This window comes from Pleurodeles waltl, chromosome 10, assembly GCF_031143425.1.
Source record: "Pleurodeles waltl isolate 20211129_DDA chromosome 10, aPleWal1.hap1.20221129, whole genome shotgun sequence".
Taxonomy (NCBI): Eukaryota; Metazoa; Chordata; class Amphibia; order Caudata; family Salamandridae; genus Pleurodeles; species Pleurodeles waltl.
Genome location: NC_090449.1, coordinates 933,116,028 through 933,136,434, shown reverse-complemented (window position 1 = coordinate 933,136,434; position 20,407 = coordinate 933,116,028). Strand labels below are relative to the sequence as shown.

General features: G+C 44.0%; 1 protein-coding gene across 1 annotated transcript in view; it reads right to left on the bottom strand.

Annotated features, from left to right (window-relative positions):
• COL28A1 (collagen type XXVIII alpha 1 chain) overlaps nucleotides 1-20,407 on the bottom strand; it is a 407,146-nt gene that overhangs the window by 200,768 nt on the left and 185,971 nt on the right. Inside the window, exon 19 of the mRNA XM_069211728.1 lies at nucleotides 10,689-10,760. Within this exon, the coding sequence (XP_069067829.1) occupies nucleotides 10,689-10,760 (72 nt within the window). The remainder of the gene's footprint in view (nucleotides 1-10,688; nucleotides 10,761-20,407) is intronic.

The following is a 20,407-nucleotide window of genomic DNA, read 5'->3' as shown; positions in this document are numbered from 1 at the left end:
TAAGTGTGTATCTATCTTACCCTGACTTGAATGGCAGATCCTGCTTGTACAAGGTGCATACTCTGACAGCCAGAAACCCCATTTCTAACATTGGTGATCAGAGGTGAGGATAGGACTTGTGTTTGTGCAATACCATATAGTAATTCAGTGTTCACTACAACTCTACTCTAAGACCGTTTCAGTTTGTTTTCCAATTTTCCCTATTTGGCTTTTTGATTGTTTTGCTAAATTATCTCTCACCTTGGAGAAGTAGCACCTGCTCCTGCAGTAACTAATTCGGAGCTGGTCAGGTTAGAGTCTTCCACTGTGCAACATCTGAACGATTTCTACAAGGACTTTCAAGTGTCTATAAGGGGTTTCACCAAATAGATGAAACTACAAAAGGCTTTGAGGACCAGGTTGCAGGGGATGACATCCCAGATGAGGTTCAGGAAATACCTGAGCAGGAGGATGACCTGAATTTGTAGGTTGCTCTGGAATTGCCTGTGGAAAGGGTCAACAGCTTGCCAGAAGCAGTAGGTGTTCCCAGATCAGGGAGAAGTGTCTCTTCCAGGAACATGTCCCTGTAGGAGCTGGCAGACAGGAGGGAGGAAAGGAGACTCAGGTTGGAGCTTGCTAAATTGGAGCAGGCCTTAGAAAAAGGAGGCTAGCTCAGGAGGAGAGGAAATTTACCCAAGAGCTCAACCTTCAAAGAGCTGGACATAAGAGCACTACCAGCGGAGTCCAGAAACAGCAATCTTGGCAGCATACCTGCAGTGTTCACTGGTGAGTGAAGAGTCTGGGTACCCAATAATGTGGTGTCCTGCTATATGGTGGGAGATAACATAGTCAAATGGTTTGAAGCCTATAAAGTGGCTCTGAGAGTGCACAAGGTCCCAGAGGAAGTCCGGGGTGGTAGTTTGTGGAGGCACATGCCAATAGCCGGGGGGATACACTTCTCACATTAGAGGTGGGGGACCAGACACACTTCACTGCTATGAAGGCCATACTAGGCAACAAATTACGTCTGACACCTGAAAAATATCAAGAGGTTCAAGACCAGTGGCAAGATTGCATCACAGAGCTGGGTAATTTGCTTGGACCATGCTAACAAGGCACTGAAGGGCTGGATGAGGGGCAGCAAAGCAGAAGATTATGAAGGGCTGTACAACTTAATTTTCAAGGAGCACATGCTTGACCTTAGTTTTACAGAGCTGTGCCAACACCTGGTGTATAGTAAGCTTTATGATCCCAGGAAGCTTGCATAGGAAGCGGACATCTAGGTCAGCACCAGAGTGTCCAAAAAGGCACCTGGGTGAACTCCCTAAAGGGTGGTCTGGGTTCCCACCAGAAGAAGGAGGTGGAGATAAAAAGTTGGAGTTTTCTAAAGACCCCCAAAACAACTCACAGGGGAAAGGGTCTGTTTCTCATTCTCAATCTGGCCACCTGAAGAAAAAGTGCCCCCAAAAAAGTCAGCACCCCAAACCTCCCAAGTGTTATGAGTGCTACAAGTCTGGAAACTACAAAGGGGATCCCAAGTGTCCAAAATGAGCACCACTTCCCACTGGAGGGAAAACCCCAGTGGTGGCTAGTGTAGCAATGGGGGAGGAGATTGCCCCAGTTAATGGGGGAGTTTAGTGGGGTTACCCTAGTGTCCCTGGGTTACAGTGAGATGGTTCCTAAGATCCATGTGCCCTCAAATACTACTAAGTACAGGTAAAGGGTTCCACCAATGGGCGTGGTGTTGATGCTCTGAGGGATACAGGTGTCAGCATGACTATGGTAAGAAGTCAGCTGGTGTCCCCAGAGCAGGTGATTCCTCATGCATTCCACCAAGTTGTGGTGGCTGACAAAAGAGAGGGTCAATATAATTTGGTCCTTGTTCCATTTGAGTGCTGGGACAGGGGCTCAGGCCTTCTGAATCTGCATCTCTGTCCCTGGACTTTGATACTGTCACTGCCCTTCCTGACCCAGAACGGGAAAGAAGAGGTCAGACCTATTTAGTGGTTGCACTGTTGGATACAAATCATTCAAAGTCCATGCTTTATACTATAAAAGGTAAGATATGTTGAAAATCTGCCTTTTCTGCAAGATCACCATAGATTTTCATCTTTTTCTGGACCCTGTTTTTGCTAGGCTTAGAAATTTGTGTACTGTTACCCCTGCTAAAATGAAGTAAAGTGATCATACTCACCTTTTAAACATGCTTAAATTGGCATATCCCTGATTCACATATTTAAATTGCTCATACATCTCTAGTATATGATGTTCAAAATGCACCAAGGGCCTGGAAGATACAGGCCACCTGTGGCCTGCAGCATCTGTTGTGCCTTCTACAAGGTAGGCCTGTAAAACATGGCTTCAGGCCTACCATGTGTAATTTGATTGCAACCGCCTAAAAACCTGCTTTTAAAACATCGATAAAGACACTTCGAAACATCAGGTACCCTACCCTGTGGGCAACAAAGTGGAACATGTGCAAAAGTAAAATTGGGAGGGTGCTCCAGTGACTAGTCCCCACAGTCTGTTCTCCCTGGAACGGAGGTAGCTGAATACTAGAATATGTCAAAATGCTGATTAAATACCTTTATCTGTAACATTTGACAGGAAACAGCTTCAGAAGTCATTCAAAGACTACGTTCACATTTAGTAAAACTTCAATTTAATGTTGAAGTCGGGTACCTTTTATCTGACTGAACCTCCAGCCGGCTAATGAGATGTAGTCTACTAAAAGCTACTGAAAGCTTGCCTTCCAGTGCTTGGCCCTACGGAGATGTGAAAATGTCTCCCATAGCAGGAACAATGGCTTTGATGTGGGAAGGTGTTTTTCTTGCCCTTGAACAAAAACCCAGCTAAGGTGGCTCCAGGGACTTCAATAAACTTTAAAAGGGCCTGTCTTGTCAAAAATAAATGTAAGGTGAGACATGGAGACAACAACCCTTTGTCCACCCCAACCAAGCTTGCACTAAGCCCAGACAAACCAAATTAGATTTGTTAAATGACACCATGCTGTGTGCAAGGGAGAGAAGGTTCAATATAGCACACAGGCATTCCTGTTCTGTGATTAAAGATACTTTGGGCTTATTAAAAGAACAGATCTGAAGCATTAATAAATTTGGAGAAGCATTACTGGATGCCCCAGAAACATATTGTAAGATAGTTGCCGCTGTGCTGTGTTGTGTAACGTTGCATCAAGAAGGTCTTTCATTATAACCAATAGATGAAGAAAGTGATGTTGAAAGTGATGTTGAAGCTCTATCATTCGCTCACCAACATAACCAAGTCCAGATACAAAATGAGCAACAGAAGGAAGAAGACAAGGCTTGTAAATAACCAACAACCATTTCTGATGATACTCATTATTTTTTATTTAAATGTTTAAAATATATTAATTACAACACATTAGTTACTAAAATATGTTTTTTCCTATCATTTACAGGTGATAAGAATTGAAACGAAAGTAAAATATGTTCTACAATATTATCAAAAGTGTTTTTGTCAACATCTTTCATAAATGGATATTCTAATTTCATATACTAGTAAAGAAACATAAATACAAAAATATTCACAGCCCCTTATGCTCCTTTCAACTATAGAAGCTCTTTCTGTAGAACTTGTAGTTGCTGACCCTTTACCTCCCCATTTTTTCTACTACTGTGCCTTAAACTACTTTGCTATTGGCTGGATGTCTGGTCACTTTCACCAACATGAAGCTCCTCTGCCCTAGAGAAATATGGGCTTTGCATTTTCTCAAGCACATTTGCAAATGTTTGTAGGACTCCTGGAAACATCAGCACTGAAATGGGCAATCCTGATTTTCAAATTACCCATTCTCTGAGGAAGAACATTAGTGGAACCAGCAAGACACCTTTCAAAACCAGGCAATTTTGTGGAAATATTCTATGCCTGCACTGCTGATTAAAGCTCTCATCATCTATAACCCCGGAGAGCGGCAACAGCCTCGGTTAATGAACTGGTTTCAGGACAGATTGCCTCATGTGTTTCTCAAATATTAATAAAGCCAAATGTGATAGCTATCTCAAACTCACATACCTTTCCCTATTTTCTGTTTTTGTAGCAACAATATAGATTTTTGGGAACTGGCAAGCTGGTCTTCATTGTCAAAGAATACAGGAGATCTAGGCCTTTCACTCGGTCTATACCTTGCTATAGTGTATTAAACATACAGTGTATGTTCAAAGCTGCATTACTTTGATAAATTGGAGAAGGTGTGGGAGTATCTATTAGAACAGTTGTGTACATATAAGAGACGCTAGTGCCATTCGAACGCTACATTAGTGTAATTTTTAACGCTAATATGGCATTACAAGGCTAAAAACGTGGCACCATATTTACAAAGTGGACCAATCCATATATTGTGCCACTTTGTAATCCTTTGAGCTACATTATGCCTGTGCCAGGCATAATGTATGCAAAGATTGCGTCCCCCCGTTAAGGGGTCCAAAACAATGGCCCAAGGAAATCTATGAGATTTCCTTGTGCCATTTTTATCGGCACTTTTAGGCTTCCACTGCTTACAATGGTCCTCTGGGTGCGTTGCAGGATTAGCGTCAACATTTTTTATGCTAATCCTGCAAAGCGCCGGACTAGCGTCAACATTTTTTACGTTAGTCCCCTAACTACCATGGTGCTCCATTTTTTAAATACCGTTCACACATGGTGATGTTAGGGGGGGCACTAAACGATGCATGAAAAGTAGGTGCAGAACTAGCGTCTTGATAAATAGTTGGTGATAGTACTTTTGAAGAAGTTTCTCACATTTTCAAAGCACCTACATCTTACTCAATACCTACTTCCTCATCCTGATATGCATGTTCCATAGTGTCACCTGCACATTATTGTCATTTAAATGAAGCAATGATTTAGTAAAACATATTAATATAAAAAACATATTCCATAACACATTTCAATTTTTTTCAATCTAAATTTGAAATATTTAATTTTAAAGCACTGTTATTAATACATATTTTTCATGAATTATAAAAAAAATAACTTCTGGTAAGGTTAATCATTACAACTTTTATAATGCATTATGGAATATGCAGTTCGTCATATACATTTTTTCAAAAATAAAATAAAAAATAAATGAATGTAATTTACTACTATTCAAAAACTATTTGCTCAAAAATATTATAAATTAAATTAATATGTATCATATGTTAATAATTATATAAAGGTATAGCTCTAACTTGTACTTGTATCAGTGTCAGTTACTGCATAGACGTGGATCCGGTCATTTCCTACATTGGATTTGCAGGGGATAAGAAGAAGAAGCACATTCGGTGCAACCTGCCACAATTCTTCTTCTTTGTACCAGCTTCTCTTTTGTATATGATCTTTAGTCATACCAGCGTTTACAGATTTCATTTATTGTTCCCCGTAACTCCAACAGCATTTATTTGCTCTGGTAGGCACATATTTTCTTTGGTGAATTCTTGAAATGCTAAAAGTTATTTCCTAAAGAGATCATCAAGGTTTGAAACACATCCATCAACTGATATTTTAAGCACCTTATGTTTTCGCTTTTGTCCACCCTCCTCTTACTGTTGCTACTGGCTAAACATGTAGAATCACCCTGCATGAGCTCTTGCCCCAGTAATCTGGGGTCACATGTACGAATGATTTTGCAAGTCGCAAACAGCAAATCTGGCTGTTTGTGACGTGCAAAATGCACTTCCCAATATACAAACCCAGTTTTGCGATTCTGTAAACTTTTTACCGAATCGCAAAATGAGATTGTGTCTCGCAATTAGAAAGGGGTGTTCCCTTCCTAATTGCAACTAGCAGTCCCATGTATGATTGTTTTGTGACCGCGAATGCGGTCGCAAAACAATCGCAGTTAGCACCAGGACCACTGCCTGCTCTGAAAAAAATTAAACAAAAACATTTCATTTTTTGTTTTTGTAATGCATCTCGTTTTCCTTTAAGGAAAACGGGATGCATTACAAAAAAAATCTGCTTTATTTAAAAGCAGTCACAGACATGGTGGTCTGTGTCTCCATCAGGCAACCATCCATGTGAGGGCCGCCATTCTCAAGGGGGTCGCAAATTGCGACCTACCTCCTGAATAATCATGAGGTGGGCATTTGAGACCCCCTTTTGAATCGCTAATAGTGTCAACGACACTATACTACATTCGGATTTGCGACTCGCAATTTGTGAGTCGCAAATCCGAACTTTGGTACATGTAGCCCTTGGTCTCCAAACAAAAAGCCGTCATTGTACTGCAGGAAGGTTATATCCCTAATCTGCTATCATTAGTAGCTGCCTATGTGACATTCGTAACTTCCGAAGGAGAATTCACTGATTGCAAATACTGATACAAATTAAAGAAGAAGCCTAATATTACACAAGCTTTCACGAATCGGAAATTATGATTCAGTATTTTTTACATATACCGAATGAATCACACAAATATATGCTTGTACATCAGGCATTTACCCATCTACGGAGGACTAGGACAAGGTGCTGAGGCTTGCCCAGAGATGTTGCACCAAGATGGGAAAGAAAACAAGGTTTGTCCAACTCAGAGCTTTTTACAATGCAGACAACGGGTTCATCTAGACTTCACGGCAAGGATATCTGGCCTTGTGGAACCCTGCCCAGGTACAGCTTCCAGCCTTATCTCACTGCAGGATGTTGACTTCCACAAAAGCGATAACTGTTCTGTCGATCAACCTTCAAACTTAAGTCAAGGGCTCTAACTTCTGAGTGCTAGGGGAGGCAGACACATTTGCTTCTTCGATTTGGTGCCAGACTGCACTAAGGGCCTGATTTAGAGTTTGGCAGAGGGGGTTACTCTGTCACAACCGTGACGGATATCCTGTCCACCACATTACATTTCCATAATATCCTATGGAAATCATAATACGGAGGACAGGATATCCGTCACATTTGTGACAGAGTAACACTTCTTCCAAACTGTAATTCAGGCTCTAAGTCTCTAAGGGGCTCAACAGGCATGTGTGCCCGCTTTTTTAACCTCACCCCCGGGGCACTCTGATTATTACGGAAGGGGCCGCAGGTGCTTGCATGGCCCCTTGTATAATACAGAATGTGCCATCTCAAAATGTGTGCTGAAATAATATCAAGTGGGTGTTACCACAAGTGGGGCTGCGACCACATACAAATGAGGAACACTTTGCCTTTGCACCTGTGCCATATTATAGGTGCTGGCACAAAGGCAAATGAGCCGTTAAGAGGTGCATTGACTGTGTACTAGAAAGAGGTGCAACACAATAAGTGAACCCCCTAGTGTGATCTTTGTAAGGGGGTATCCTACAGACCCCTAAGAGATCCCTATGCAGGTTGATGCAGTCACTGACTGCACCCGCTTGCAGGAGGACCTCTGCCCCCACTTTAAATGACAGGCTGGGTTGCCACCTACACTGTGAAAGGCAGACTTGCTGCTTCAAACAGCCAGTCCAGTTTTCACGAATGTCCTGCCTCTACGGCAGGTACGACTTCATGTCTGCGCTTCCTCAGAGCTTTCAATGTAATGCAAGGTCTTCTGCTGGTTTCAAATCTTAACAAGATGCATTGATGAACAAATAATTAGACTAATACTAATTATTTATCAGTTAGATTTTTGTTGTGTGAAGACAGCACAAAGAAAATCGAAGGACTGGAGAAATGTTACTGAAACTTTAGTGTGTGTTCAAAAGTTACACAGTGCTCGGGTAACATCAGTCAGTAACGTCTGCCTTACTTCACTACATGTTAAACTTTAGTGCTCAAGGTGTAAAAGCCAAATCTACCTGGTCAGAACATGGCATAGAATGGGAACACCCCTAAAGTTGGTTGAAGTGTAGAAGGGAGTTTCCACAGGCATACATATTTTCCCTACGGGGGGGGAGAGTAAAAGGTTGGAATGGCACACATGGAAAGGCATTTCCACATGCCTAATCATAGCCTAGAAAATATTGTCATTTAAAAAAAACCTGAAGTACGCACCCACCCAAGGCTGTAAACCTTAAAGTGCAGGTTTTAAAATTGTTATAAAAATCGGGCCTAAAGTTATCAATTACATGCCCACTTCCTCTGAAATTTTGGCTATAGTAATTATGGTGGTCATTCTGACCCTGGCGGTCTTTGACCGCCAGGGCGGAGGACCGCGGGAGCACCGCCGACAGGCCGGCGGTGCTCCAATGGGGATTCCGACCGCGGCGGTAAAGCCGCGGTCGGACCGGCACCACTGGCGGGGTCCCGCCAGTGTACCGCCGCCCCATTGAATCCTCCGCGGCGGCGCAGCTTGCTGCACCGCCGCGGGGATTCCGACCCCCCCTACCGCCATCCAGATCCCGGCGGTCGGACCGCCGGGATCCGGATGGCGGTAGGGGGGGTCGCGGGGCCCCTGGGGGCCCCTGCAGTGCCCATGCCACGGGCATGGGCATTGCAGGGGCCCCCGTAAGAGGGCCCCTACATGTATTTCACTGTCTGCTGCGCAGACAGTGAAATACGCGACGGGTGCAACTGCACCCGTCGCACAGCTTCCACTCCGCCGGCTCGATTCCGAGCCGGCTTCATCGTGGAAGCCTCTTTCCCGCTGGGCTGGCTGGCGGTCTGAAGGCGACCGCCCGCCAGCCCAGCGGGAAAGTCAGAATTACCGCCGCGGTCTTTCGACCGCGGAACGGTAACCTGACGGCGGGACTTTGGCGGGCGGCCTCCGCCGCCCGCCAAGGTCAGAATGAGGGCCTATGTATTTGTATATCTGTTCATGCAAAACATGTGATTCACAAACGAATTTCAGGCCTAATAATGGGAAAACTGTGATAGGAATAGCTTACTAGGAGTACTCCTGGAAGCATTTCTGAATTCTAAAAACCATACTCCCTACAGGGCCGGCTTTAGCGCTGGGTTCGCCCTTTATGCTTATATTTTTTTACACCCCTCGCCCCCCTGCCCCCATGACCTTCTTTTCCATGAATTTTCTCACTACCACTCTCCAACAGTGCACCTCGTATCTCCATAGCCTTTCCCTCTACATACATTTAAATTTTTTATAGCGCTTCTTCTAATTCACTCACACTCAGCTCTGTAATCTGCATGGTACAAGTTCTTTGCAGCAGGCACATTAACACTCTGCGCTACTTTGTGATGAACCAAAACAGCAGTGGCGGCTCCTCCATATGGGTGGAGGAGCGTCACACCCTGCTCCCCCATTCCCCCCACCCCCGCCAGCAGCAGAAGCTGCAAACCTTTTAGAACAAAAGGATGAGAAACTCTGTTTATCATCCTTTCGTTCTGAAAGGGGCAAGGCATTGGGGGCGACGTGCACTGAGGGATATTGCTCAGCACTCTCCCTCAGGGCACATGTGTGTTTGGCTGGCCGTCTTGGGACATGCATACTAGGCTGTCTCCAGCCCGGCAACCGTGTTGCCAGGCTGGAGAGAGTCTGCACAGGCTCCCAGTCTGCCTGGGAGCGTCCTGGGTGGGCGCTCCCAGCCAATCCTGACGCTGCTCTGAGCAGCGTCAGGATTGGCACAGAGCAGGCTGGGAACCTGTGCCTGCAGCAGAAGGTAGCAGAGACGGAGGAGCGGCGTGTAGCGAGTTGAGGTAAGGTTTTTTATTTTTTAAATAATTTAATATATCCCCCCCACCGCTCCCACCTCCCCATGTCCCCCTTCCCCTCCTCCCTGCGCCGCCCCACCGATTTTAGGAGCAGCGAGCCACGACTGCAAGACAGCTGCTTGCCAAAACTCCGATCTCTTACCAGCAGGAACATTAATCACCAGAGTTATCCAACTCTTCTTCCAGGAAGTTAATGAGCAAGTCATATCTTAGCCTAGAGTACGGCAAAAACTGCTCACAAAATATGCTTTGTAAACAAGTCCTTATGATTCGGCCCACACTAGACGCTTTGTGACTGAGACCCACGATTCAGTTATAAGAGAAGAGCAGCACTGACTGATTCGTTCACTATCACTCAGTCCTTGAAAGTGCCGCCAATGGGAAAGGCCCAAGGCTACTCTGACAATGTTACATTCCACATTACCTTTCTCGAAAATGAAAAATCAGGAGAGGAAAAATCTATGATGGAAAAGGTAATCGAATATATTTCTTTCAACAGTCTTTCTTGGTGATTTAATGGAATGTTTTACAGAGTAGGAATTTTAGCACACACCTATTCCAAACTCTCTTGAAAGTCATTTCCACTCTTTAATAAACATGAACCTTTTGCGTTATGTTTCTATGAATTCGATGTAGATATTTGTGATTATTTTACATGACATCCTCCCATTACTTACTAAATCATTCCCCTCCTGCGTTATTTTTTGATGTGTGGATGGATTCCACGAAATTCTCTTTGAGTCATTTCACATGCACAGATGGCTATGTAGCTGCCAAAAATGTTTCCGCTAAAATAAGAAAACATTTCTCTTCTGCTAGGAGTCTATAAACGCCTTCTACTTGTGGAATTTACTGGCCGGAGTAGTGAGATAGAAAGCAAAACATATCCAGTACTATCCATTGTGGGAATCACCGCACACCATACGCTACTGACCAAAGATTTTTCTTGCAGATGAAGGAGTGAGGATGGGAAACTGATGGGCAGTAACACTCCCATCTCCGTTTATTGCCTAAAATTAAAAAGGCTGCCAGCAGTGACATCACAGTCCCATTCATTGTCTTTGAATTCACAAGATGATAAACACGCTTTATACACGAATACAACCAAGGATATTCACCTTTTTCCCCATGTCTCCGTCTTTTCCTTGTAATCCTGGCTCTCCCTGTAACCCCTGCATGCCGGGATCACCCTGAAGTAAGGAAAGTTTTAAGATGAAAGGCAAAAAAATAATAATAGTGCATAGGTTTATTTATTAGCACTACATGAACACTACTAGCTTTATTTCCTACATTCAAATTTTGGAACATATGTTATGGTGTATCAGATTATGTTATATGGCTATCAATCTAAAACTGTGCACAGCAGGCAAAATATTCAAAGCATACATTTATTGGGCAGGTCAAATCTCACGACCTGGCTCTTGTGTAAATTGATCAAACTCTATACTTTTCATTGCTTTTCTTGATGTAAATATAGTTACAGTCGGAGATTTGAAGCCAAGTTATTCACTTCTCTGATGTAAAAGCAGTGGGCAGTGAGTTTATTTATTCAATGCTCTTACATCAGAGCATTTAATAACTACATTCTGAAGGCAGTGCCAAGGCCAGCAGTGATCCTCCACCACCCTGGGTCTACTGTGACCCTAGGGAGACAATGAAATGGTGGATGATTGTCTTGTGTTTTCTCTGCAGTGTCCTCCCCACACACACACCACACACTGAGCTCAGTAACATGTCTCTATTCCCCAGCATACGATCACACACTGCCCTCGGATCATGTCATAACCATGAAAAATCACACCCTAACACCTCACAACATTGCATCTACCCCTTGTTAAAATAAAGTATAAACAACAGTCACATAATATTCCTTCTATAAGTCGCCGAGGTGCTCACACTGGTCGGCCAGGTCCAGCGGTATGAGGTAGTTGAGATGCACTCTGGCTGTGCACCAATGGCACCAGTTCTGATGATTGATCTGGACTGTTAGGCGGGACCACCTAGTTCATGATTGCAGGAGCTGATGAACGTAGATGTTGGTGCTAAAAATGTGACAGGTCCCGTGTGATGGTCTGTCCGGACTATGGGTTGTCACCATGTGTTCTTTGCACAGCACAACCCTCAGAGGATCGACAGCAAACGGGGTGCCTGTTTTCCACTTTCTTTTTGTTTGACCAGGACCCAGTCACCATCAATGAAGACTGTTTCCTGAGCTTGTCAACGCCGATCAGCATATGTTGTCATCTTGCACTTTTGAGGAGTGTCTGTGACTCGAACCTTGTCAGCATTCAAAGGTCGGTCCACTGTAGCAGTTCAGTTCCGATGGCTCTCCCAGATAGCCAAGTGGCAGGACTCTCACCAGTTGTGGAGTGACAAGCTGAACGATAAGCACAGAGGGATTGACACAAGGCCTGGTTTAACTTGATTCCCTCAATCAACACTCAATGAATTACCCTTTTGAGGGTACCCATGAATCATTTGACAACTCCATTGGCTTGTGGCCACAGAGGTGTACTGTTTTGTTGCTTGACATTTAGTCTGATTGGAAACTCTTTGAATTCTTTGCTATTGAACTGCGGACCGCTGTCAGAATTGACAATAATGGGGATACCCCATGCTGCAAAGATGCAGTCCAACTTCTCGATGACCTTGTCATGGGTTGTTGGTGATAGCTCCTCTATTAAAGGAAAACATGAATACTCATCAATGACTACCATGAGATGATGTCCAATCCCTAAGGGCCTGAAAAAGTCAACTGCAACTCTTTCCAAAACCTGTGCAAGGAGGTCAGACATTGTCACTGGATGCTGCGACACTTTTAAGGAAAGGCAGTTGCAAAGATGGCATTCTTTTAGTTCCTTCTCAACTTGCTCGTCTAAGCGCAGGAACCACATTTGGTCTCTTAGGGCCCTTTTGGCGGCTACAAGGCAATGATTTCCTTCATGAGCTATTATGAGGCTCTCAGGTATGACAATTCTTGAGTCTCTCAATACACACCTTCCTTGGTTACAGACAGTTCATTGTGTACATTTTTACATTTTTTAAATACAACATCATCAGCAAAAGGTTGAGTGTCCCTCTTCCACGACTGAGTTGAAATGATGTCTTTGAGGATTATCATGTTTTTATCGACATTAGTAGCACAAATAATCTGTTCAATGGATAGGGCGGCTGGCATAGAGGACCTCACAATGAACTTAATGTACTCATCAGCCATTTTAGTTGTTGTACTTTAGCGCTGCAGTGCTACTTGCGAAAAGCAGGATTCTGATCTTTACCCAGCTTGTGTACACCTGCATAGTTGTACTCTTTCAGTTGCAACCTCCACCTCTCAATATGAGGGGGCATCCGGGCTTTAGGATTTCCAAAAATAGTGAGCATCGCTTGGTGGTCTGTAATGATAATGAAACGTTTTCCATATAGAAACACATGAAAATGTTTGTAGGCCCACAATACAGACAGACTCTCTTTCTCTGGCTGAGAGTATGCATGCTCTGTGTCAGACAGGCTCCGACTGATATAGGCCACAATGTGTCTCTGAGCATTCGGATGACTATTATGTTGAACAAGGATTGCCTTTAGCCCCACCGGGCTCACACCATTGGTGATCTGGGGGTCAAAATAGGCCATCTTGGTTGCATTCTCAATTACCACTGCAAAGGGACATTTCATTTTGTCAAGTTTCTCAATGGGGAACTCACTGTAGCAAAGTCACAAATGTACCTTCAGAAATAACTAGCCATGCCCAGTGACATCTTGTGGGGGGCCAGTAGCTGACAGTGCTTGCACTTTATCTAGGTCAGGAGTCATTCCCACTTCAGAGGATATGTGCCCAAAGAATTTAAGTTTGGTTTTGTGAAACTCACACTTTGCCACGTTTAGAGTTAGACCTGCATCAGCAAGTAATTGGCACACTTATGTAAGAGCAATGTCATGCTACTCTTGCGTTGCTCTAAATACTAGTATATCACCACTGTAAGTAAAATCATGCGTGACAGGTTGAATTATTCACTTAAACAACACCCGGAAATATTTCAGCAGCTAACAACACTTCAAAACTCAACCTTTTGCATTTGAATAAACCAACATGAGGTCAAAAAGTGGTGATGTACCTGCAGTTCTCTTTCAACTCAATTTGATGGTATCACTCGCTCAGGTCAAGACACAAAAAACTTTGGCACCGTTCAGTTGCATGACCATGTCCACTGTGTGTGGTCCAGGATGTCGTTCTCTCTCAATTGCTTTGTTGGCTTGGCGCATATCTACACAGATGCGCGCTGCACTGTCCTTCGTAGGCACAACAACTATGGGCAAAACCGATGGCGCAGGACCAGTGGAGCGCTGAATGATGTCATGCGTGGACAGCATTTCTATTCTTTTCTCAACAGCTTCTTTCAAGTGAAAAGCAACGCTGCGGTGCTACTGGGCAACAGGATGAATGTCCATATTAATGTGAAATTGCACTTTCATTGTCTTGAACCTTCCGAGACCATAAAACAATTATGGAAACTGACTTACAATTTCCGATTGAGTGTGAAAGTTGTAATTGAGAGATATCTGTCCTGTAAGGAAATGCCTCTTTTTGCATTTTCACCCCCACATTTTTGGACTGATGCTGCCTGTTTTATGACTCTGAGAGTGCACTGAGGCCTACTAGCCGGTGTTGTAACCCTATACAAATCACATGTCGAATTGGATACGCCCAAATCGCAAGGCCAAACTTACTTATACGTCCCTACTATATGGTACCTAGGGTTCGCAGGGCATGTAAGACAGAGTGTCCACTCAGGGCTGTAGCACTGGTTGTAACACACTTCGCCTGCCAATGTACAAAATGGCTCCCAGCCTGCCACTGCAGACTGAAAAGACAGTGCTTGCACTGGCAGTTCGATTTTGCCATTTAAACATATGGCAAAGCCACCCTATAACTTAGCATTATATGTAAATCTCCCTTAAGGAAGGCCTTTTGACTCCGATTGCAGGAAGCAATATTTTTGCTAAGTAAGACATATGTTTTATGATATGTCTTAGCAGCAACACTTCCAAATTGTCATTTTGCTGCAGGTAAAGTTGGTAGCTCCATCGGCTAGTATACGGTTGCTGTGTGCCAACCCCACCTAGCTAACTTTTGACTGGGACTACCAAACTGGGTCATGTGGGGTATCATATTAATCACGACATTAAACGCGACCTGAGGCCCAGATCGAAATTAATTCCACTATTAATGGTGGGCAGCTTTTAAAAAGTTTACCCTCTATGCTCTGCTTGCCCAGCAGCCTTATAAAGGCGTACATACTCAGACAGATTTCTGACCACCTGGGGAGATATGTGAATGACTCCCAGACTTAGGAACAAAGGCCAGTGGTGCAGCAGTGAGGTGTCACCTCTTCTGCCTGGATGGTCGCTCAGGGGGATAGCCCAGAGGTGAGCTTCAAGGGGAAGCCACCTTTGATGTGCCACTTGGCCCAAAACCCCTGAGCAGAATTCCTGATGTTCCCATAGACAGCATGGAGACAGGGCCACAGAGGGGAAATCCGCCCCCAAACCGGTCTTACCATGGGCATTTTGCCCTCAGGTAGCCACACATCTGAGGTGGCCTACCTTTTTCCTACTGGAGGGTCGTGCTATCTTGAAAGGGGCAAGAATGTTGCAGTCTGGGATAGCCAGATGCCACACATCACAGGAACATTTGTCACTAGATAGGAGGGACCCACTGGCCAAATGACTAGTGACCACATGGTCCACTCAGGGCACTTTCCTGGGATGAATATGGCACCCCTGGCACGTTGACTCTCAGTACTCACTGGACTTGGGAGGATGATGAGAAGAAGACCACTTTGTACCCACTGGAAGTGCACAAAGAGAGGCTGCGATGCCGGAGCAACTGCACTTGCAGCACTTTGGGCTAGCCGAGTTTGGACAGCATGCCTGTCTTGGGGAAAAGGTGATATCCAGCCAAGCAGAGACTCCAATGGTCAGTTGCCTGCCCCCCCCCAGAATGGCACTGGGGACATTAAAGCTGGAAGAGCCCAAGATGCATCTCTGGTAGGCACCGCAGGCATTTTGACACTACCAGATGCCAGGCATTCCAAAGGACAATTCGTAGATAGTCACAAGGTGCACCACTGTCTGCTGGACTCATGAGTGTTGGTTGTGACTGGATTCATTACCCAAGGCAGAAACCAGCTTCCACCAAAGATTTGCACCATGACTGCTGTGGTGCAAAAGTGCAAGGTCTTCATCAGCAGCCCTTGGAACCTTGCAAAGAGGACTTTGTGGGACACCGTGATCTGTGGACAGATTATGCCCCACTGACCTGTGGACCAAGGACTCGACCAACTTCTCCTCCATTTACCGCACAGCATTCTTGAACATCTTTAAGCCTGAATGCCTCAGCATCAGGACCACTCCATTGTCGTATAACGGGGTCATCCTGTAAAGTTTGGTTCTTACTTTAAAAAAACTCTGGTGGCCAGGTTACTGTCCACAGTGTCCACTCTGGCCCCCTAGACCTCTGTCCTGCCGGACTTGGTCACCCAACTTGTGCCAGAGTTGTAGAACTAACTGTTTAAAACTCTTGAAAAGTTTCCAAACTTTTTGTTGGCAAATGCTTGTTTGCGGTTGGTTTAAAAGTTATTTATTTCTTCTAAAATCGGTATGTTCTGAACCCTATGGTGGATTTTAATAACAAGATATCTAAGAATTAATAAACAACCTTTGTGTCATGTAACTTTCTTATTTCATTGTTTGATGCTGTTAAATGCTTTACACAGGGGTGAACCTTTAGGTTAGGTAAATATACCTGTCTGGACTGAAGATGGTAGTTGAGAGTGTACTGCACAATAGGGCTACCCAGGGATATCATATAGTACATCCAAATCCACACAAGTCCCAGGTCAGCAGCAGTGGCAAAACTGAGTAGGCATGCACTAAATGAAGTTCCTTGAAGAATTTGAATTGGCGCTTGCACTGATACTGCTTTATGCCGCATTGTCACTATTAACGACCCCTGACTCTGCAATGATTTAGAGGCAGTCCATGTGTGTAACTTTGTGTTTGATGGGTTGAGGAATGGCACAGGAGACAGATGATCAAACTTCTTGACTGGCATGATGTTAATTGACGCACCCCTGTCTATGATAAAGGTTGTGGGGCAACTGTTGACTTTTACTGCAATCTTGGGACAGTGTCCAAATGAATTCAGTTGTATCATTTGATGGCTTGTCTTTGTCTTGTGTTCTTCCTTTCAAACAGCCAAACCAACATGCCCGGGTAGTTCTTTGGTCAACATCATCATGGCACATCCATCTCCTTTACTGGCGCTTGATGATTACATTGAAGAGCCTGTGTAGGATGAGCTTGACGATGATCGTCTATGTCTTTTCATTCCCGCAACATTTGCACGTCTGATCCAGGGCTGGACATTTATGTTCATGGGGAAAAGAAAACCACATCGGAAACACAACTTTTTTTTCTTAAAAAATGTTGACTTGTACACATCTACTTTGTACTTGTGCTTGCTTGTAATGAACAATGCTGATTAATTTTTCACCGTTCCAGTTTTCATATCAGCAGCTTGTTGATATACCCTTTCATCAGCTCTTGTAGCCATTACTATTTCTCTATACTGAGCATCTCTCTTTCAACATGCACCTTCTGAAAGAGTCTGAAAGATAGTCATCGATGACTCTGAGGCGTATGGTTTCTTCATCACTAAAATCACTAAACCTGCAGTGTTTGATAAGCACATCAAGTCTTTCAACAAACTAATCCATCGTTTCACCAGCTTGATGTCTCGCTTGATTGAAAATGTACCTTGCATAGTCAACATTCGGCATCGGATTGAATTTGAAACCCAATGCTTCTATTATCTGATGGTACAATATTGCATCTGTCTGTGAGATTTTCTTCAGCACTTCTTTTACTCCATTACCAGCAAAGTTCTTAAAATACTTAATGATTTTCTTGTAATTTACTTCTTCAAGGTCATCTTTGAAGTCATTGAACATCTCAATCCACCTGGTCCATATGACACCAATATTTTGCTTTTTGGTAGTGTCGAATGGCGATGGTGGTTTCGGAAACACAGCAGCATCGTACCTTGCGCTCTTTTCTACCATTGTCAAGAGTACACGCTGTTCAGATGGCTGCTGCTATTCACTTGGACCTGTATCTTCTGCAAGCACCAGCCGTGTGTTCTCACTTGAGTCATCATGCCTGAACTGAAACTGTGTATTGTCGTCTTCTTTCTTGATGGTGGGTAGTGGTTTCGTTTCTCACACTTGATTTTTATTGCATTGGGCTTTTTGCAGCATACCTAGCTTTCACTGCCTTTAGCATTCTGTTTTGTATTAATGCTCTGTGTTATGGTGTGCTGCAGTATTTCTTCTTTCAGTCTTACCAACGGACTCTGGTGGGCTGTTTGAGTGCCCTCCACCGCAGGGCCTTCCACTTCTTTGAGGGCCATATATATGGGCTGGAGCGGGGTTTCGACTCCACACACGCCAACTTCTGATTGCTTCTCATTGATTGAGGCACACATGGCACACACAAGTAGTTTGCTATGCCACTGCAAACTCTCAGGGGAGCAGTCTCTGTTCTTAGGGGCACGCATCCCTTCCTTGTCACCAGTTGTGGTGTCCTCCCGAGCCCGGGAGCATGTAAACAACCATCTCAGTAAGAGAAGTCTTTATTCCTCAACATACAATCAAACACTCAACTCCACTCAGATCACATCAGAGCTGTTAATACCCATACCCTGACACCTCCAAAAATGTTATGCAACCCATCTCTTGAGTCTGCCTAGAACTACAAGGGTCCTAGCGTACATAGGGCTAGATGTACAAGGGTTTTTACCGGTCGCAAATGGCCCGAAATGCCTTCTGGCATGTACCTTCCCCATTTGGCGAGTGGGTAACCTATTCCCGACTCACAAAATGGGTTTGTGCCTCACTATCAGAAAGGGGGGTGCCAAGGGTGTCCATTACTAATTGTGACTCGCGGGGGATGTAATTTACAGTTACCACCAACTTCAAGTTGGTGGTAACCCTGTCGCAAACAGGAAGATGTCCCTAAGGGACCCCATCCCCTTTATGAATGGTAGCGAAAATGTTTTTCCAGATCAGGCACTGCCTACTCTAAAATAAAAATGAAAAAAAAATCCTTTCATTTTTATTTTTGAAATGCATCCTGTTTTCCTTTAAAGAAAACAGGCTGCATTAAAAAAAACTGCTTTATTTAAAAAACAGTCACAGATATGGTGGTCTGCTGACCCCAGCAGGCCACTATCCCTGTGAGTGCAGCCATTCCAAAACGGGTCACATGGTGCGACATGCCTCATGAATATTAAGGAGGCAGATCCTTTGTGAACCATTTGGGAATTGCAAACAGTGTGGTTACCACTGCTGTATATTTTGTTTTGCAACTCACAAGTTGCACTTTGCAAATTGTGAGTTGCAAAACAAAATGTCGTACATTTGGCCCCTGGTCTCATGATTCTACATTCTCCTCCTCCATCCCAGGCTCGCACTAGACATTTACTTATGGTCCTGACTGGGAGATGTGCAGAGACTTCACACAACTTAAACCTGTTGCCCCATGTTCAGGAAATATTTCCTGAAACGTTATGAAGTTTTTGAGTGCCAGGGAAAAAGTTACAGACCGTTTGCTAAAAGATAGGACACAGAAATGTTGCATCTCTGAATGAGCAGGCAAAGTGCCAAGGCTGCCAACGTAAGGTGCAACTTCAGTCTCTACATTTTCCAAGCTTGTCCTACTCTTAGCCTTTGACCATGAAGTTTGAAGCTACTTAGGGCCTGAGGACCCTAAAGTTTATTTTACACATTATAGGAAATAGAGTGCTTGTGTGGGTTGTGCGCGTACCTCGCACAGTAAGGATTGGAATAAGGCAGGTGGCATTGAATTAGAAGGATGAATAGCTTTAGCAAAAATATGTAGAAGGTAGCGAAGGCAGAAATCAATTATTGAGCAACTAACCAGTTGCATTGCTTTTGGAACATGCCAGAATATAATCTTAAAAGATGGAAACCAAAGAATCTGGATTTTAATTTGTTTGTAGCACTCTCATTTGCTACTTCTCAGTATTCTTCAGTGCAGCATTATACTCTTTATTGGGCTCCCTCGAACACTGCAGATTTTCTGCCAAGTTTCTGGTTTACACTCTGAGTGGATCCATGCGTGCCACACGTCACGAGACCAGTGTCCACGCACGCCTTTCCTGTTAAGGCTGCCTATAAAGCGAAGGTAAGTGAGAAATAATCCTGTGGTACTGTGCTTCTTGGCCAATCCTGCTAAGAGGAATATGCACAGGATTCCTTGTCATGACAGCTCATCTGCCTGTGCATTGGGCTGCACTCCCTTTGACCAAGCTTTACCCCCCTCATTTACTTCAAGCCAGCTCAGAGTTAAATACAAGGGGCGAGATTCACTAAATAAAATGCTAATCTACACCTCAGGTTAACACCTACATTCGGTGCAAAATACAATATTTTGAATCACAAAGAATTTCAGGTGCACTCTTAAGAGGCTCCCGCTTTTTAGGAGTATCACAAGCGTATGCACGACATGCATAATTGTAAACAATGTACATATATCTAATTACACCTGCTTATTTGTCTTTTTCTCCACGAGGAAACACTATTGCCTGTTAAGCAACCTTTTCCGTTCGTACAGATTAAATTCAAGTCCCTCCTGAGCCTGGGAAATGCTATCAGAAAGCCCAATCAAGAATCTATGAGACCAGTACTGCGCAATGTTGGACCACAGCAACAATTTGCCATAAAAGGCATAAGAGCAGAAAAGCCACTTCAGCCTCAGC